Genomic DNA, 20,181 nt, shown 5'->3' on the forward strand with positions numbered 1-20,181 from the left:
TTAAAACACAGATCTACAACAAATTGTGTTGCAAATCAGGTTATCATTATCTTGTATAAACCATGAAAATTGGAATCATGTGAGCAGAAGGTTAGATTAATTCTCCATTCTCATTATAAGCACAGGTGTAGCACAAACACCATGTGAAATAACCAATTAAAATGAAAAAAAAAATCTGCTTTTTCATTAGCTGCCTTCACTGCATGACCAATTAGAAAATTATTTAATATTAATATTCCGCATATACCAAAAGTAATTTTCATAGTAACTAAGATAGGTAAGAGAGCAAAAAACAGCTCTTTATCTATGGTACTGTTCATAATCTGCAGGCTCTTAGAGGAAAGGGACTCTGATAACATTTTTTAGAGTCCTTTTAAAAACATATTATTTTGTGGATATGATTTATACTATTCATCTAAAAATAGGAAGAGCACTTTTTAACAGATGAGAAGCCAAGGCTCAGAGAAATTAAGTGACGTATTTGAGGTCACATGTTACCCAAAAGATGTTAATAACGTGCTGACACACAGCTGGCAAATGGTCGTGAGCACCCCGTCCCCCAATGTCCTGACCACAGTGTGGCCACTATTGTGCCACCCATCTAGAATATTCTGGACTAACTAGATATCTAAAAATGAGCTAGTCTTGAGCCAATCACCGCTGGCAACGACCCTACTGTTGAGTCTGGGAATAAGCATGACTGAACATTTTGTAGACTAGGAATTTTGATGACTGTACTGTTTGTGCATATGGACAAAGATAAGGCTATGCATTAGAAGATTCAGTGACTTATCTGTATTCCAAAGCTTGGCTCCTGCACGCTCATACATTCAGATTTCCAAAGATCACTTCATAATAAGCAACTCAGGTGTGAATCCATGACTGTTAAACCCATGGAGTCATAGAAAAATTAATCCTCAGGTTTGAAATGGGCTTTAACTGTCACCTAGGTTGGTCACTGACATGAATCACCTCTGTGATCTCCCCGCCAAGTAGAGAGGTAGCCTCTTCTGGGTTGTTTCTAAGAAAGCATTTGCCCTCTTACCTGAAAGTCCATAAATGTATGGATAGCCTTCTATTAGAAGGTTTTGCATTACTCGATCTAAACTCCTTCCACCAGGACAACTCCTTGGGGGTAATTTAAACCATTTCTAGTGTCACTTCTTTAGGACAGCCTTCAAATATTTAAACTCAGCCATCATGCCTCATAGGCTTCTCCCTTCTTCTTCCTAGGTTGAACATCCATGATTCTTAACAAGTTCTTCCTAGAGTGCAAGTTCTTCTTGGGTTTTGAGCCTACTCACCACCTGGGCCACTCTCTGCTCAATATGCTGAGGTTTGTCTGTGTATCTCCAGAGGTCTTCAGGTGACAACGTGAAATACAGTTACCCCATTCCTGCTCCAGGCCCCATGTTGAGAGCAAATACCTCATCACATGGCCTCTTAGCTAAGGACCCACAGGTTTTAGGTGTTATTTTCCTCTCTTTTGGTGGCAATAACCATTTATTGTCATTGACAACACAGATGCAGGCTCTCTGTAGCATATGTGAAGGTGAAAATCCTTTCATTTAATAAAATAAAAATTTAAAAAAATCAAAAACCTCAGAACTCCTAATCACACTGTCCAAAGTGTTTGATCTCATCGGTAGGTATGCTTAGAACTTCTCACTTTTGGGGGCACGTGGGTGGCCCCTTAATCAGTCGATTAAGCGTCCAAATTTGGCTCAGGTCATGGTCTCATGGTTGGTGGGTTCAAGCCCTGCATCAGGCTCTGTGTTGATGGCTCAGAGCCTGGAATTGCTTCTGATTCTTTGTCTCCCTTTCTCTTTGCCCCTCCCCCACTCATGCTCTGTCTCTCTCAAAAATAAATAAACATTAAAAAAATTTTTTTAAATAAAAGAACTTCTCACTTTTGAAAACTAATTTAAAACAATTTGTTCTATAATGAACATTATCAATACATATAGGACATAGTAAACTCTCAGAATCTTATTGGATTATGCTTCCTATACTTACATGAAACATGGATAATATTATCTGGGTTCATGGTGGACATCATTATCTGAAAATAACTAAGTAAATAGCAAAAGATTTTATTTTTTAAGACAACATCATCTTTTCAATCTTCAAACCATCTCAACATTTGGTTCTCTTTAGTGTATTTTATCCTAGACTATCTTCTATATACTTCCTTTGGAATTATGCTACATACAGTAAAGCCATGTGTTTAGATGGCTTCGGAGTGAATTCAGATACAAAAACATTTTCCTTCTGGGCAAAGTAATAAAATGACATTCTTGCTCCTCCCACTATAAGTCAAACAGAGGTCAGTTCCCCCATCCCTGTATCTGTTTAAATAAACTGGTCCAGCTGTTTGTTTCTAAAGTGCCCTTTGACCTTGCGTCTCATCCTCCCCGCTTTTGTGACAGAATGCTTTACTTTCCATTGTGGAAGATTCTAAATTATCAAGAATTTTCTAAACACTGAACCAGAAGAAAGACTTTTAGATTTTATGTAAACTTACATGAACATATTCCCTTCTTAAAACACTCATTTCAAGAAGCATCAGTAAAATAGTTATTTCAAGCTCATATGTATGTGTTCAAATATATATCTATATTTATGTCTGAATACATAAATATATATTAGAACTTTAACATAAGAAGAAACAATGTTTTTGAAGAGAAATGAAAACGAGTGATAAAATTCCGATTTGAATGTTCCATAATAAAATCTATTCTCCAACAACCATAAAATAGTTTAAGACAAAATATATCCATGAACTATACACAATCTTTAGTATTTTCCATATTACTATGGTCTCTTTAAAAAGTTTGTTAGTTTAAAGATGTAAGAGGAGAGACTTTTAAATTTTTACAATGGACGTCCAAGCATTATAGCCCTTAAAACTTAGGATGTACAGTGTCGGGAATACATGACAACAGGACATTTCTTCTTACTCATTAAAATCGTTTCACACCTTGGTTTAATAGAATGTGTCTCAAATTTGCTGTAAATTGGGTATTTTAAAAGGTAAACTTTTCAATTAAGTATAAGGTCGGGAAACATCCCGTTTGCCTTTTGTATTACATTCCGAACATCAAGGTATACTTTTTTATAAATCCCAGTTTGCTTTGAAACACAATCTTCTTTTGTGAAGTACTTTTTAAAAACCTGGACACTCTGTAGGTGGTAGAAGACTAAATTAGGGAAAGAATTCTTATATTTTTTTTTTACAGCATCATGGATTAGAATTTCTTCCTGTGTGACCGAACTATCTCCTTTCTCAAAACAAGACGTTTTACAAAGGAAAGGAAGAAAATGGATTGGCCTTACGGCTTCGTTTCATGTCCACATTAACAGAGACGTATTTCTTTTTACATAGTTATTTGCTTAGGACCCGAGTCCTAGTAAGGGACAATGGGAGGTGTGAAGGAGAGAAGATCTTCAAAAGTGGGATCATCTCAACGTTGAATTTAATCCTTTGCATTTTAAAAATAGGAATCAGGCAAGGACAATGGGAGATGAATCCTGAGTTCTACTGAAAAGAAATACAGGAGGTTTTCCTTTATTCTTTCTTTTCCTTGCCCCCTACATGTTTGTTTCTCATTGGACCTCAACATTTTTTTTCATTCTGCTAATTCCACCAATCTCTTTTCATTCTCAGTCTTTGTATACCTGAGCAGTTTTCTGACCAAGATCTGGTAGAACAGCTTTCTAAAGCTGACCTTTGTCCCTCAGTTTATCTTCCACTCCTTGTACTGGTTACTTCCCACAAAACTGGATGGCTAAGTTTAGTTTCCTCTTCGTGAGAACCAGGAAGGGTGGAGAGATCACAGCGGGCACCCATCAGAACCAAACACGGTACGTTTTCCCTGTTCCACAGACAACATTTTCCACATAGCTTTGCCCTTTTCCTGTATTCTTATGCCCTTTGTCTTCCTTGTACAGCTCTCTGTGATATTAACAATACTAAGGAAAAATGTCTTGCTCACCTTCAGAGACAAGATTTGCACCCTCACTCAATTAATTCTCTTTCTCAGTGTTTACCACCTACTTGTTCACTGATGATTAAGGGGAGCCCACAGCATTACTTTAGCATGCCACAGCCAACTCAGTGAACCACATAAAATCAAAATGCTGTTGTTTCTCAACAATGACAGGACCCTCAGTCATCCCCAGTGTTTCTTGCCAGCTAGGTTCAGTACTGGTCAGCAGGAGGTAGCTACCCATTTAAGTATGGAGAAATATCATTTTACAATACCCTCCTATGCCCAAGGAGCTAAAACTGTCAACTTGATAGTAAAGAGAAGATTTCATTAAATAGCAAGATGTGTTAGTAAAGATGCCTTCTATATAAAGATGCCTTCTATACCTATACTATCCATTAAATAAAGAATTAATCACAGTCATCTTTTTAATATTTAGGTGAACTTAGGAATACCTACATACATACTTCATAAAAATTAATACCAGGTATTTTTAAGAATAAGTACCGGTGATTTCTACATACACTATTCTTTATCAGCTAAAAATAAACAGCATGTAAATAATATTTAATCAATATAAAATTCACTTAGGTAATCTCTATAAATATTTTTATAGAGTTAAGGCTTGTGAAAAATCTTCAAATACAAAATTTCACCTTGGAAGCTCGTTGTGGGATTCCAGAATATTGCCCTTTTTCTCCTTATTCTATTCCATGAATTTCCCTGCTAGTATTTCTTTCAACTTTATCACAATCATTTGAATAAAACTATATATACTATATATTTTTAAAGTCAGCATTTCCTAATAACTTGAAGGCCTGTTTTAGAAACGAACCCTCAGGGAATGAGTTCTAGCTATCTCTCAAATAACTCTCTGTTCTTTTAAACAAAAATCAACTTCAAAATCTTTTGTTTGATTTCTTCATTTTAGATTTACATTTACTTATTGAATTTAATGATCCATAACTGGTGGTCTTCAGGGTCCAAGCCTCCTACACTCCCTTTCTCTGTGAAATAAGATTTCATAAAACACTATTTTAAGACACTCAAGAAAGTTGACTCCATCTCAAGTCAAACCTTATGAAATCATGTTTTTGGCACCTTTTTCCAGTTTCTCAACCTCCTCCGAATCCAACAGTTTCAGGACTGCAATACATCATCTGTGTGCCTGAGGGTGGGGGAGGGGGATAGACAGGAGGGAGAAGGGGGCACAAGCTCCGCTCTTCATCCCTTCTAGAAACAGAATATTGAGATTTCCTTGAATCACAATAAGCCCATCAATCAGCAGTCGTAGAAGGTTCCCCTTCTCTAGCAGCCACGGGTGTATTTGTCAAATTATTCTAGAAACAGCTTACGTAGACTAAGACCATTGAGGAAGTTGACTGCATATAAAATTTTCTTCAAAGCCACTAGTGAAAAAAAATCACTAATTATTTGAAAACTATAATGCAGAGTAATAACAAGCCCATGTATTAAGTGTTGGAGTAACTTTCAAACACTTCATCACTTCATTATATATAATGGAAAGTTTTCCTTGAAAGCAAATTATAAAATGATTTTTTAATTTAAAGAATACATAAGCTTGCTAAATCCTTTAATCTGACCTGAATTCAAAGTGGGGGGGGCAGGAGGGGGGCTCTTTTCGTGGCAGACCTCTGTTTCTTCTGCTACGAACCGTGACTTTCTAGATCACTATAACACTAGGCTCCCAACTCAGTGGAATAAGTTGTGGGGATATCCTGCCAGACCGAGCGTGAATACCCAACAGTTAAAAAAAATCTTAAGTATCCATTGATATCAGACATATGTAATAAAATATTTAGGCAATGTTTACTTAAATGTGACAATTTGCCAGAGTTGAGTTTGTATAATTGCACAAGAAAAATAGTGGTTTGCTTAAGGTGTATGGAATTAAAAGGATTATTATCACAGTGAAGGAGCAATAGGAAAACCTAGGATAACAAAACCTTCTGTAGTGATAAAAAAACAAAAGTAGATATAATATCTTCAAAGAATACATGTGTCTCTCTTTGGTTTAAGCTGAACCACTTTTCATTTAAATTCTAATTTTCCCATATTTTACAAAAAAAAAATAAAATTGCATCTAACTAAACGTCCCTTAAACATTACAGAATAAATGTTTACTTGAAACAAATCATAATTTTCTGCCAATCTCCATTCTAAGTAGGATGAACACATAATTCATCATTTAAGGTGAGATACTTTTTAAAAAAATTTTTTTATAGTTTATTTTTGAGAGAAAGAGAGAGAGAGAGACAAAGCACGAGTGGGGGAGGGGCAGAGAGAGAGGGAGACACAGAATCCAAAACAGGCTCCAGGCTCTGAGATGTCAGCACACAGCCTGATGCTGGGCTTGAACCCACGAACCGTGAAATCATGACCTGAGCTGAAGTTGGACGTTTAACCGACTGAGCCACCCCGGTGCCCCGAAGCTGAGACCCTTTTGAGACTAAATGGACACCATTAATAATTAGGCTGGACAATAAGCATAAACCATGAATATTCCAGGCAATTGAGGTGTATGGCCACCCTAATCATCAAATATGCACTTTTTTCCCAAGTAAAACTTCCCCTGCAAGACTGGAATGGAAACCCACTTGTGTGAGAATGGTGGCTAATCCTGGCATATGTAAGATTTCATAGAACCCTGATACCACCTGGGAGTGTCTCTGAGCTCTTTGCTTTCTGGAGGATCTCTCCTTGAGTCACTTCAGCTCCCCAAGCCTTCACTAGTCCCAAAACTTTCCAGGCCTGTAATCTCTATGCCAAGGGAGTGCCCAGGGAGGATATCTCACAATTTAGCTTGATTTCTGCACGGGTTAGACTACAGAATGGCACAGTGAAGGTGACTTGACTGGAGTAGAGGCCTGTCTCTATCCCTTAGAAGATTCACTGTAATTGCGGCTTTAATCAGTAAAGCTTGAAACCTGAGTTCTATGTAACGTATATCAATATGTAATCCATAGGCCTTAAATACAAATGGAACCAATTATACTAAAAGGCAAAAATCTCTCAGTTGAGGTATATGACCAAATTGTTCAAATGAAGGCAGTAAACAAATATAAAATGACCTTCCCTTGGACCTTCTCATATCTTTGGAAAATGCTTGTGGTCATCTAAGTCACACTGAGGGAAGTTTGGAGACTGCGCTTCGCTTGAGTGGCTCTGCTTTTCTTTGAACAGCATCACTCATCAGTATTACAGTCAAGACACTGGCCAAGGACAGGGAGAGTCAGAGCGGCATCTAGGGAGAAGAGTGTGAGAACTGAATAGGAAAAACTGCCACTCACTGCTCTGAGATTATAGTCATGTTTAGGTGCTAGAGCTGTGATGACCCAAGTGACTTAATGTCTATGAAAGGAGCTTTGCAAATTTAAAACCTAAGACAGGGGTTTGTTGAGATACTGTCATTAGGATTCTCAAAAATACCTAATGATCCAAAGACTTGCACACAAATGCTTATAGCAACAAGAGGTGGACACAATCCAAATGTCCACCAACTGATGAATGGATAAACGAAATGTGGTCCATCCAGACAATGAAACATTCTTCAGCCATAAAGAGGAATGAAGTACTACCACCTGCTATGTGGAGGAAGCTTGAAAACAATACGCCAAGTGAAAGGAGCCAGTCACAACTGGCCATGTGTTCACATGATCCCCTTTATGAGAAATGTCCAGAATAGGCAAATCTTTAAAGACAGAAAGTAGATTAGTAGTAGAGTGGGGGACAGAGGTATGGGGAGAGCAACAGCTGAAGGGCACAGGGTTTCTTCCTGAGGTGGTGTAACTGTTCTAAAATTGACTATGGTGATGGCTGCACAGTATCTGTGAATATACTAAAAACCACTGATTGTGTACACTTTAAATGGGTGAATTTCATGTTATGTGAAGTCCATCTCAATAAATGTGTTAATAATAAATACATAATGGTGGAACTAAGAGGTGCTGAACAAGGAACTGGCCCCATCCTTGCCTCCAATTAGCAGCATAACTTTGTAAAGCTCTGAGCCCCATCTGTCAAATGATGCATAAAATCCCATCCAGGACTTGGGTTCTGACATTCTGTGGCATGACGTTCCTAAAATTTTTATCTATGTTCCTTTTTGATAAACTTCAAAATCTCGTATCCTTTGTTATTTGGAATCCTAAAAGAAACAGCATGCCTAAAATCAAAAGTTAATTCTCAATAGGCTTTTTTATACTACAACATTCACTCCAAATGAGTCTGATGTGCCTTTCTTGGCCCCTAGTCCCTCTCAGCCCCCACTTGGCCCTAAGGATGGGAATCTCTGCCATAACCTATTGTACTTTCCTTTCTGTAAACAGTACTGCCAGGTGACCAGCCGTGGGAGCTGAGATCTGACATCTTTGGACATGTCTGATTCTTTCCATTAGCTTTTTCAACATCCCCTACTCCCTGCCCTTTCCAAGCACATATGAACTCTGACCCAGACTAGGGATCAAATAAAATCAACCAGAGCAGATGTTCAAGGGATACAGGCCAACAAACCCTGCAAGTGGACAACAACTCTCAAGACTACTGACGGACATTCAAATCAGCATTCTAGGGTAGAAAGTACTGGAAACTTAAATATATGTATTTTTAATCATATTGCATTTAACTTCCAGTATACTATTCTTAAAGCACAGTTTGAGCTAAATTACATTTAGAACCCAAGGCCAATAATCCCCATCAGCCTGAAAAAGTTGTGTTTGGGAGAGCAAATGTTTTTTCACTTCTTCACTGATCAGATCTAATCTTGTGAGGCATTAGATCCTTCAGTCACATTGGTTAAGAGGGTAAAGAGGAAAAGAAGAGCTCTCAAGGAGGGGAACAGATTGAAGTTTTTTTGTTTATCTGTTATTGTTCAGGTATCAAGAGCCTGACAGTACTCAGTCTTTCCCATACTAACGGCTCAGGCTTAAGAGCGTCATAAGAATGGAAATGAAAAGGAAAACACCAATGACAGGGAAAGGCAGTGACAGAGACAACCCTCTGTTTACCAAAGGTACAGAGCATCATGCTGTTTGTTGTTGGAGGCTTTGTTTGTTTGTTTGTTTGGTCAGTTTTGAATGTTCCCTTTCCCCTTACAAATTAAGAAAGGAGTGAAACAAAACCCCACACCTCTACACACAGCTCTGGGTAATCACACATTGGATTGATGTGGGCCAAATCCAAGACGACGTTTACCCTCAGAAACATTTCCTCCCCCGCCCCCCATGTCCCTGGCTCCACTCCATTTTTGAGAAAATTGTTTTATTCAACGAGGAGGCAACATTTGCCCCATTTTTTAATATTTCAGGCTGATTTTTTCACCACTCAGAAATGCTGTTTGTTTTATGTGGGTGCAGCCTGAAGCAAGATGATGAGGTAAGAGTGGAGAGGGGTCTCTGTGTGCACAACTCGGTGGTGCTTCAGTACTCAGTGGTTAATCACCCAGCACCAGCCTCAGCAACTGTTGACACAAAATAGGTGGAGATCAGGTCTGTGCAAGCAGAAAATACCAGAAAGGCAAACTGTATGTAAACACACTTAAGACAGATTTGACAAGAAGAGACCTAAACCTGACTTGCTAGGAAACTCCGAATGTCTAAGGCTTCAGGGTCCCTCTCAGCCGAGGCCCCTGCCCCTTACAGAGTTGCCTTTGAGAAGAAAAAGAGTAACATTTGAAAAACTAAGTTTACAGAAGACAGCTGAGACATTTGTCCCCTTGATTCACACAGTGTGAGTTTCAAATCTGCCCCCACATGCGGGATTTATGTAATATAATACACTTCTTCCACGTATACTTGGAGCAGAGCCAAATTGGGGGGGGGGGGCAACGAGCACACACAACCACAGCTCAAAAAGTTACTTCTCCTGACCTATAAAACTCATGCAAAGAAGCAAATGGATAATGCTTAAACAGTCTTTTAATCTTATATAACTGACACCTGACAACCCATTACTTATAGATTATTAATGCACCCACTAAAAAGTTTGTCATGTACAAAATTACTAGAGAAAAAGATTGAACGCCTGAGGAAAAAACAAATTTTGCTGTACAATAACTTAAGAAATTTCAAGCCTGTTATCTGTCATGCCCTTCATAGACTCGTAGCACATTGCTAAAAACAACTGATTTATCTTTATTATGAATCCTAAAATGACAGCACACATGTTTTTCATGTCTTGTGATAATGTTTAATTTCATCCAGTTTTTATTTTACAAGGCTTGATTTGCTTATTTAAGATGAAGAGAAGTAGCAACTTTTTAATTAATTTCCCCGGTTGTCTCTGTATCAAAGGACCTGTTTTTTTTTTTTTTTCTCCCTAGTCCTCGTGTAAAGCTGGAATCAGTCAGTTTCAGTGCAATCACCTTGCTTCTCTTTGGTTTGCAGTACTATGGAGTCTAAAATAGTAAAGCTTGGGGTGCCAGGGTGGCTCAGTAGGCCTTGACTCAGGTCATGATCTCATGGTTCATGAGTTCAAGCTCCGCGGGGGGCTCTGTGCTGACAGTGTGGGGCCTGCTTGGGATTCTCTCTGTCCCTCTCTCTCTCTCTCTTCCTCTCCCCTGTGCTCTCTCTTTCTCAAAATAAATGAACAAACTTTAAAATAAAGGAGTAGAGTCATAGACTGGAAGAGTCATAGAGTCCCACCAGTGGGTCTTACCTGAGCAGTGGAAGCTGTCACCAGAGGAAATAGAGTGACTTGGTCAAGGACACACATGTAATTGATGAGGAGTGGGGAAGACCGCTGAAATGCTGTGGCTCAAAATGTTCTTTCTCTTGCCCTGTATTTGCCCTGTATAAATTGTATGTTGTCCTGAGGCTTACAGAGCAGTTTGTTCCTTACCCACCTGTGGAGGCCAGGCTCTTCCCCCTTGACCCATGATGCCTCTCAGCCCCCTCACTTCCCATGCTGTCGGCAAGCGAATGGGAGCCAGGTCCTGCTCTGCCAGGTTGCATGACACACAGGCAGTTTTTCCATCTCTCTCACCAGATCATTGTGCCAAGACACCGAAAGCAACAAATCTAGCTTCGTTAGGACTCTCAGCAAGTCCTGCTGACCTACATACCATGTTCAAAGTCAACCACTAACCACTGTTTTCAGAGCCTTGAAAGGGATCATGGACATTCAGAAACACTGGGCTCATGATGGATAAGTCAGTATCCCATCTCACTCAGCCCTGGGCCTCACTTGCACCTCAGCCCTAAGCGGTCCTGAAGTACCTGCTCAGGTCGCATGGACTCTCCAGGAATCACAGTCCTGCCTTGTCCTGAAAAGCCCAGAAACTGTCTTTGGACGCTGGCTGGAGGAGAAATAGAAGTTACACTGAAGAGAATTTGTACTTTCAAATCCACCTTTCTTCATCCCACACCTTCCCCTTTCTCTTCTCACCCAGACTCAGGGCCCCATGGGAGAAGGGGCAGGGTTTTCCGCCCAGCGCCGTGGGCCACCACCTACTTGGTGAGGGGTTTCCACCTTTCACAGCACTCAAGGTGTGATTTCACACAGTGTGGGGAAGCTCGGAGTAAACTTACGGTGTAAAACTTACAACAAAGTATATTTAACAGACTGCAGAGTCATTTTCAAAGAGATTGTTTGCTGGAAATTTTTAGAATCCGCAGACAAAAGCAGTGTCTCTGTTGAACTCCTAAGACTCTCTTACATGACAATACCTGAAGGTTTCTAAATTCACAGCTCTCTTCCCTGCGAGCTATTTGCTCAGCTTTCCTAATAATACCTTGCCTGCCTGGCACCTTGCCAGCTCTGTCTCGGGCAATATGCAAGCTAAACATTTTTTGACTGATTTCAATATTTTTCTTATGAGCAACTAGACAGTATTTTATCAAGCGAGTATTACTGATTGCTATAATCTGAGCCCACAGTAAGCACCTATAAAGGTAATATTATTAGAATTGACACTCAAGGTGAAAAGCATAGCAATTAACTGGAGCTTAGAGAACAACAAGCCATTCTGTAACATGCTGGAGACTTATTCTATTTATATTTCTCCTTCTTCTTCTTCTTCTTTCAAAAATATTGCACCTGTTACTCCATTGATCAGTTAGGAAGCCTACCTTAAATGTAGGTTACACTGAAATTCTCAAGGGAAAAAGTTAAACCACCTGCTTAATAAAATTACCTTTTGTGTGTGAAGCTGTTCCATCCCTAGGTGATTTCTAGGCAAAGAAAATCACTATACGCCCTGCACTTTCATTTTGCAGTTGAATAGCAAACAAATGACCCAGTGCTTCTTGCATGGTGCACTGTTTTTACATCTGTTTTCCTTGCTTTTGTGTCATGCCTCTGTTTAGCTTTATTGACAAAACAATCTGTGCCTAATGTTTAAACAACATCTGTAAAATGTATTATTAAATTATGTTGGAAGAAAAAGCAGAGCAATTCTATGAAACCCTATGACCCCCTATTGATTTTTAGATCACAGAAGTTGCAAGGATAATTTGTGAATGTTTTAACATTTACATCTACACAGGTACCTATATTTATAGAATCTTTGATTACTTATAAAAGTATTTGCTACATTATTACCATAACTCAGAAGGAAACCCGACCTTTAACAGTTGAATCTGTTTATTATAAGGGCTATCCTATTTTTTAAAAAATAAGTTTACATTTTTACCTGCCAGTGGCATAAATCTCTAAGGATAACATACTTTTCCCCCCACTGGTAATAAACGGGAAGTGATGCCTGAATGCTTTGCAGTTTTGAAGGCAATAAATGAAGTAACTAGGAAAACCTGGTATATGTACTAAATCTGAGAACTACAGAGCTGGGATAGTTCTATAAAGTGTCACCTCACATGTTAGGATGCTCCCTGGGGTTTTACGCACCCAGTTGATGGACAGTGATTTTTCTTTTTGCCTACACACTGTATTTCACATACACTATATATATTGCACCTGAAATCCATATTGCCTTCTCAGAGCATAAAGAAATAATCATTTAACATTAGGCCTTAATGAGAAAGTGTTTGGATGAGTAGTAATAAACAAAGCCACTGTAAAATTTGTTCAGTACACGCTAGGCCGGAACTCTGCTGAGGCAGAATGTGTATGAAGCATCCAGCAAGTAGGATACAACCACAGGTAGAGGTCTGCATCATATGGAATCCCCACGCCTGCAAAACTGATGTGAAGACACAGAAGGAGTCTTTATCTGGCCATTCTACACTCACATTTCCAAGACATAAAGTTGGTGTATTCAGGAGAAAAAAGAACCAAGTATAGACTGACCTTGTGTGTGCGTGCGTTTTCTTTAAAGTTCTACCTGAGTAATTAAAGACCTAAATGACCATCTCAGAATTTAAGAAGTTTCTGCTTACATGACTGAAATGTTCGAGATATTAGTAATAGGTTTTCACAGCTGATATAACAGATGTAATTTTCACAACCACCACCACAATGAAAAATCAAAAAGACAAAAGTTCCAAATTCTATTATTTCTCATGTTTGGATCAAATCATAATTGGGAGTGAGAAAGCAAAGAGAGAAGAATACATGAGTCTATGGCACATATTATATTTCAAAACTTACTAAGCTTTTAAGTCTAAGTCTATCAGGGCACGCTAGATTGAAATGCTTAGGCAATTAGTTATGGAAGTCGATTTTTTTTAAAACACGCAGTTGCCTCAGATACTCAGATAATAAAGGTAAAAATATTTTCACCCAAATTATTTGCATAATTGCCTCAATTCTCAAAAAATTTGTTGGCATACACTTGTCCTACGATGTCCCATCTGATAAATTTCACATTCCATCCCTGGGCCCAGTTCCTATAAGCACAAATAGCAACCATTTTAAGATTCCTCCTCTCTGTTTCCATTCTGACAAGTAGATCAAATATAACAGTTACAATAGCTATTTCTTGTAATCCAAATTTTCTTTTAATTAATCAAATCTGTCTTGTTGTTTTCCATTTACATTCTCCCTATTGTCTCCTCTCCTCCATCCCATCTGCTTTGGCCTTAGCCAAGACGGGTAGTTTATATCACTTACGGCAATTAGAGAAGATCAGCTCCACGATGGAATGAAAGAGCCATTACAACACACCAAACTTTTCTCATCTCATTTTTCAATCAAAACTAAACTGAAAGCTGCATCAGCCAGGGTTTCTATGACAAGCTAACAACTAGACGTGAGTTTCTATTTTTCACTTTCATATTGTGTGCTTCGATACATTATGTTGCTGCCAATAATTATGACTGATCTACACCCAACCTGCCCTTCAGCATTTTATTAAATCTCTTCAACAGTGACTCATAGTTCGTACAAAATGTACATGTGTGTTAACAAGTTTTAAGAAATCCAAAAAGGAAGGCACACATTTTTAAATGTTGGGGCTAAATGAAGTGAAGGGAAAAGGCTAAGATACTAATGACGATTTTATTTTAATTATGATTTCTAGAAGGAAGTCACTTGGGCTTGATACTCAATACAGGAAAACTATTTACAGGCTCTCAAAAAAGCTCTGTGTAATTTTTTATTACGATAAAGGAAAATGAACACCCTTTAGTGGTTGTGCTGTTTTCAGTCTGCAAGGATGCCACAGTTTCAGATGCTCTGACACCTTTGGTTTTCATCAAGTATCACCTAGGTTTCCTCATTCTTCCAACCTATTTCCTACTCAAAGACTAAAATACTACTACTACTACTACTACTAATAAATCTATTATCAGCTCCTCAAAAGCTGAAGGTTTGGATGACAGTTAATAAACCATTAGAAACTCAAAGCAAACATCAAATTTAGGAGAAACAATCTATTACAACTTTTATTTATTTGAGGGAAATTCTCTACCACCTAGTTGTTAGAGCTGAAACAGTTGCCAAATGCAAAACAATGAAGCGCAAGTAAAAGTCACTTCTGACTCTACACAAAAGTAGAGAGAACACAGGCACAGTACACAAAGCCACTTGAGATCAGAATTGTGTTTACATCGCACATAAACTAAAAGTGATCTGTACATACGTACCTGGGTAGAACTGAGTATCAGCGTGAAGTTTATAGTAAGTCTGCATATACTTTGAAAAGTAGTATAACTTCTTTAAGTTCCCTTTTTTCTCTTCTAATTGCAAAACCGAGGGTTTTTAATCGCTTTAAGACCACTGCATAGAATCTAGGAAAATGACAATTGCATACTGTCTGATGCCACAGGAACGCCTGCCTGCCCCTGCACCCACAGGAACTATGCCTTAAATTGGTCCACCTGTGGAAAGCAAGCTGTATTGGAAGTCGTTCACTGGTAACAATGTTTATGGAGGGAGTTTGCTAGCAACACTGAAGAGGAAGAGAGATGCAATGTGTGATAGATCACCTGAGTGGCAGCGCTTTCCCCTTCCTTAATTAGACTTCGCCCTGCCACTCCTCAGCCCTCAGATGGGAACATTTCCCAGGGAGATACAGTTGTACAGCCTCCATTGTATTAAAATTACATCATCAGTTTAACCTTGAAAATATATTTGAATTTAGGCATGCATGCACAATGGATGGTCTACCCTGTTAGCATTGTCCAGGATGATCTGAAGACTAAGTTCAAATATATGGTATCGACAGTCTTGAAAATGAAGATGCAATAGCAGGCATGAGACAAACAAAAAAAATCCCCGCAGTGACACCCTCATAGCAACACATTTAGGTATAGTATGGTTTCCATTGGCTCCCTATCCACTTGGCTAAAGAGCTGCAAAAATTGATCTCCCAAGGCTACAGTAAGGTCATAGAAATTGATAACCCTTACAAGCAATGCTTATGTGAGTCTGTCTGTGTCTTGCAGATAGTGCACTTTGTAAATTAATCCTCCAAAGGCAAATATATTGTAAGTAGCTTGTTATCTCTAAAATACTAAATTGAAGAATACATGGGATTATATTGACAGAAATTGCATTTTCTGTAATGGGGTTTAATATATCTGGAATCTCTCCCAAAGGCTCCCAGGCTCTCTAACAGAGAAGGGTCTGTTAATGTAGGTGCAATGGACATCAAGAACAAATTTATTCACCAAAATGGATTAGGCCATGTAATCAGAGATTCTGTAATATTAATCTTTGACACTTACTGAACAGAAAGAAATACTTCTGTCTGCAAACTGGCATCCCCATTTCTCCCCTTTCCTCAACCAGGCTGTGGGCCTCTTCTGGATTTTACTTCAAAGAGGATAAGGTTTCCCCATCATAAACACTAATCTAAAAATATTAGGACAATTAATTAGATACACTTAGTTTGAGAGGATATTGGATTTCGATACCCTTCAAATATGACACTAGCTCTGGGTGATTATATGAACCTGGCTTTCAGCACACTCACAAAGGGTAATAAATCATACTTTCCCAAAGCCTTGTGGCCACACGTTGTCCGAACATCGTTGGCTGGTACTTGGTACGTAATCTCAGCTTCCCCCAAATCAGGAATTCACACATTTATTTAGAAATAGTATTGAACGGCCCTGAAATACATCAGGTTTTGAACAGCTTCAAAGTGGAAACACAAATAATTTCGTCTTTTTCCATGGACAGAGGATAGGAGGAAAGGGGAGGCTATGCTCAAAGGCTCAGCCCTAACAAAATAACTGCAGTTAGCTATCATTGAATTTAAAATCCGACTGATATGTGATGGTGGATTTTCTTGTCCCACAGCAAAAAGGATGATGCCACTCTTTCTATCAGTTATCCTAAAAGGAAAAAGCCATTTATGGAGCCACAGTGTATGCGAATTAAACACTTAACTTATACTATGCCTAAAATCTGTCACTTTATAAAGGCAATGGAATGCAGTGTTGGTGTTTTGGCTTGTTTTGTTTTTGTTTGTTTTTTGGGATTTTTCCCATGCTCGCCAGTGCTTTCACCTATCAGTCAACGATTTATTTCCACCTTTCCACCAAGGAACCACCAGGGAAAACAGCAACAACTGGGTGTGTCTTCCAAAACATTAGCTGCAGGTTGCCTGAGAGGGAAGCAGACTGTGTATAAACACAAAGCCAAATTACTTACCAATTGTTCACTTGAAGGATGGTGAGTCCCGTGTCTTGTGCCAACTGCTTTTTCTGTTCTTCAGAAGGGTAAGGGTGCTGAAAGAGAACAAAAAAAGACAGATGTGTGCACATATACTCTGGGCAGAGAGTGCAGTGTGTATCACATGTCAGGTTCAATGCTAGGTGCTAGTGATTCAACAATAAACACATACGCTCTGTAAAAATACTATGTGTGTATCAGGCAATATTTAGGCTATTTTGTCAATAGCCTACGTGTCTAGTGAAGTCTATAATTAAAGGTAAAAATGCTGAGGTGTGTCACTCTTATTAATGGAATACTACATCATCTAATTAATGGCAGTAAAAGACAAGCCAATTACTAAGATTAGTGAAGTGTATAAATAGCTACTTAGGATACTTGCAGAACCTTGATACTGAGTTTATCCTTTAAAGGTTTATTTGTTGCAAACACAGAAAGTTTAGTGTGATCTTCACTGTATGAGATTAAAATAAGGACAACGCCTTTTTGATTATATAAAATCATATCACCTTGATATAATATTTTCATAGAGCCACAGACTTCTAAAGCTGAACCATTTGGACCAACCATCTTAGCTGAGGTCCTCAGTAGTTAAGCACTTTGTTAGCACGACATTTTCCTCCCAAAATACCATACTGCCAGATGCAAATATCAAAATTAAAGTGGGTGGATATTTTTTAACCACTAATCATTGCAGCTCTTCTGAAAAGCAAACAAAGGACATTCAACCAAAGTTGGTTTCCATATCTGAATGTCAGCACATGCTGGGATTCTGAGCACAGGCCAATACAAGGTCAAAGACCAGCATATTTTGCATGCTAAGAACAAGCCCAGCCATGTTGCTCATGAGTTAGAGTGGATAAAAAAGTATTACGGGATTAGATAATAAAATGAAACTCATACCCTCTTGAAAGAATGTTTGGAATTCTACTGAAATTAGTTTTGGCACAAATAGTTTTTGTTCGGTAATGAACTATATCTAAATCTGAAATATACATTTCTAAAGCCTGGGACCTGGTATTCCATCCATGGACGTACTGACTAGCTTGAAACTACTGCATCCCAATAAATTATCCCCAGATAAAAATTGTTCTAGTAGTCAACCCTCTATTCTCTTATGAATTGAGAAAGGGCACCCTCAACTCTCAATTTAACTATCTTTGCCACTGGAAACTAAATTCTGGTCTATTGAATGTTAATTAACACAGGTTTTAATCTCATTAATAATGTCTGATTAGATGCTAAGAAGGCTCGTTAATGACCACTTTAATGCTATCATATGTAAGTTTAAATATGTTCTATATCTGTACACGTGGGATTCGTTTGTGGAGAGCAGAGATGTAGCAATTTTTCCCAGAAGCATTGTCTTTGATTGTCACTTAATCAATAAATACACAATTAGAATAAGGCTTTGCTTTCATGGAATATAGTGCCTTTCTCTAAAGAGCTCCAAGTATATTACAGGCAGGATGGTAATTAATCCCCATTATATCCCTTTGAGGGACATAAATGGAATCTATTGTTCCTCCTGTGTTACAGGTGAGGAAACTGGCCAGGGAAAGGCATGGTCAGCAGCCGCATGACTCAGTGATATTTCCTGCTTCCCTTCCAGTGTCTAAGCCTCACCATGACTGAGGGGTGTGGCAAATGCCTTTCATAATCTTCATTCTTATGCCCTCCCCCAAACTTCCAGACTGCTTACTCTGGCCTGTAAGGCACGCCACCACCCAGGCCTGCCCACCTCTCAGACTTTGTGGCCTTTTCTTCGCCCCTGCGAAGACTGACCACACCGTCCTCCTTTCTGTTCTTCCAACACACCAACCTTGTCCCTACCCGTCAGTCCCCTGCTCCAGCGTCACTTTCTCGTCTCAGCTGAAAGGCCAAGCCTTACCCACCCGGTGTCCGGCAGCCCACCTTACTGCCCTCACGTCGGTTTTTTTCTTTTCTCCCCAATGGCAGAGCATCACTCTCTGACACACCGGGTGTGCCTCTTCTCACCCATGGAGCAAATCCAAAATCCATGACTTTCACATTCACCATCCTCAAAGCCCTGCCTGGCACGTAACAGGAAATCAGTAACTCTCTGTGAAACATGAAGGAGGCTAGGTCTTGCCATGATACACAGATACTGCCCACTCAGACGCAACATCAAAATGTATAATAAAATTTTTTTCAACAGCCCACAGGAGGTATAAACAATCCAATTTGAGATCCACAAAGCTACTTTCCTGACTTCGTTCCTAACAGTGGTGTCAACCCACTCTTTTCAAATAACAGTATATAAATTTCCAGATAGGCTAAGATCATAAGTGACAATCACCCTACACAACATAATGCCAGTCACGAGGCAAAATGTCATGATTGGACACCGAGTTAAAAGAATCCTGTACCCTAGGGTTTAAAACATAGCTACTGCTACATAAAAGTTTGCCACACAATACGAACCATATGAACCTCTTACCCTATGAGTAGACACTGAATTAAGGTTTGATATACAGAATTTCTTTTTATTTAATTTTTTAAAAATGTTTTATTTATTTCTGAGAGAGAGAGAGAGTGAGAGAGTGTGAGCAGGGGAGTGTCAGAGAGAGAGGGAGATACAGAATCTGAAACAGGCTCCAGGCTCTGAGCTAGCTGTCAGCACAGAGCCCGACGCGGGGCTTGAACCCACAAACCATGAGATCATGACCTGAGACGAAGTCGGACGCCTAACCGACTGAGCCACCCAGGCACCCCTGATATACAGAATTTCTATGTCTACATTAGTTGAAGAACTGTATATAGGTACACATGACTCTGTAGAGTGTACAAATTTATGCTGCCACTCACTAACTATGAGATTTTAAACAAGAGACAACTTTTCTAATCCTCAATTTTGTCATCTGGAGTTTAAAAATCCATCACAGCTAAAAGTTACCCATGCTGGCAATTCCTACAGATTATAAGCCTGATTTTGAAATATGCAAATGTTAGCATCCAGCTTTTGGCCCTATTTGCCATATAAAATTACAGACCCATGTACACAAGTTGTTTCCAATCTGTAACATCTTCTGTAATTTGCTTATAGTTTTACAGATCCTCTGGAAATCTTTTTCAGTGACTTGCAATAGAATTAATAAATATGTCAACAGTCTCTCTTCTCTGTAGCTGGATGGCA

At 39.0% G+C, this 20,181-nt stretch overlaps 1 protein-coding gene across 3 annotated transcripts in view; it reads right to left on the reverse strand.

Moving 5' to 3' along the window:
* The window catches only part of MEIS1 (Meis homeobox 1), a 136,867-nt gene that overhangs the window by 6,363 nt on the left and 110,323 nt on the right, over positions 1-20,181 (reverse strand). For all 3 annotated transcript variants that reach the window (XM_077766404.1, XM_077766407.1, XM_077766406.1), the window contains exon 9: positions 17,004-17,080. In XM_077766404.1, coding sequence (XP_077622530.1) covers positions 17,004-17,080 — 77 coding nt within the window. The remainder of the gene's footprint in view (positions 1-17,003; positions 17,081-20,181) is intronic.

The sequence above is a fragment of the Crocuta crocuta genome, unplaced genomic scaffold (assembly GCF_008692635.1).
Source record: "Crocuta crocuta isolate KB4526 unplaced genomic scaffold, BGI_CrCroc_1.0 scaffold113, whole genome shotgun sequence".
NCBI lineage: Eukaryota > Metazoa > Chordata > Mammalia > Carnivora > Hyaenidae > Crocuta > Crocuta crocuta.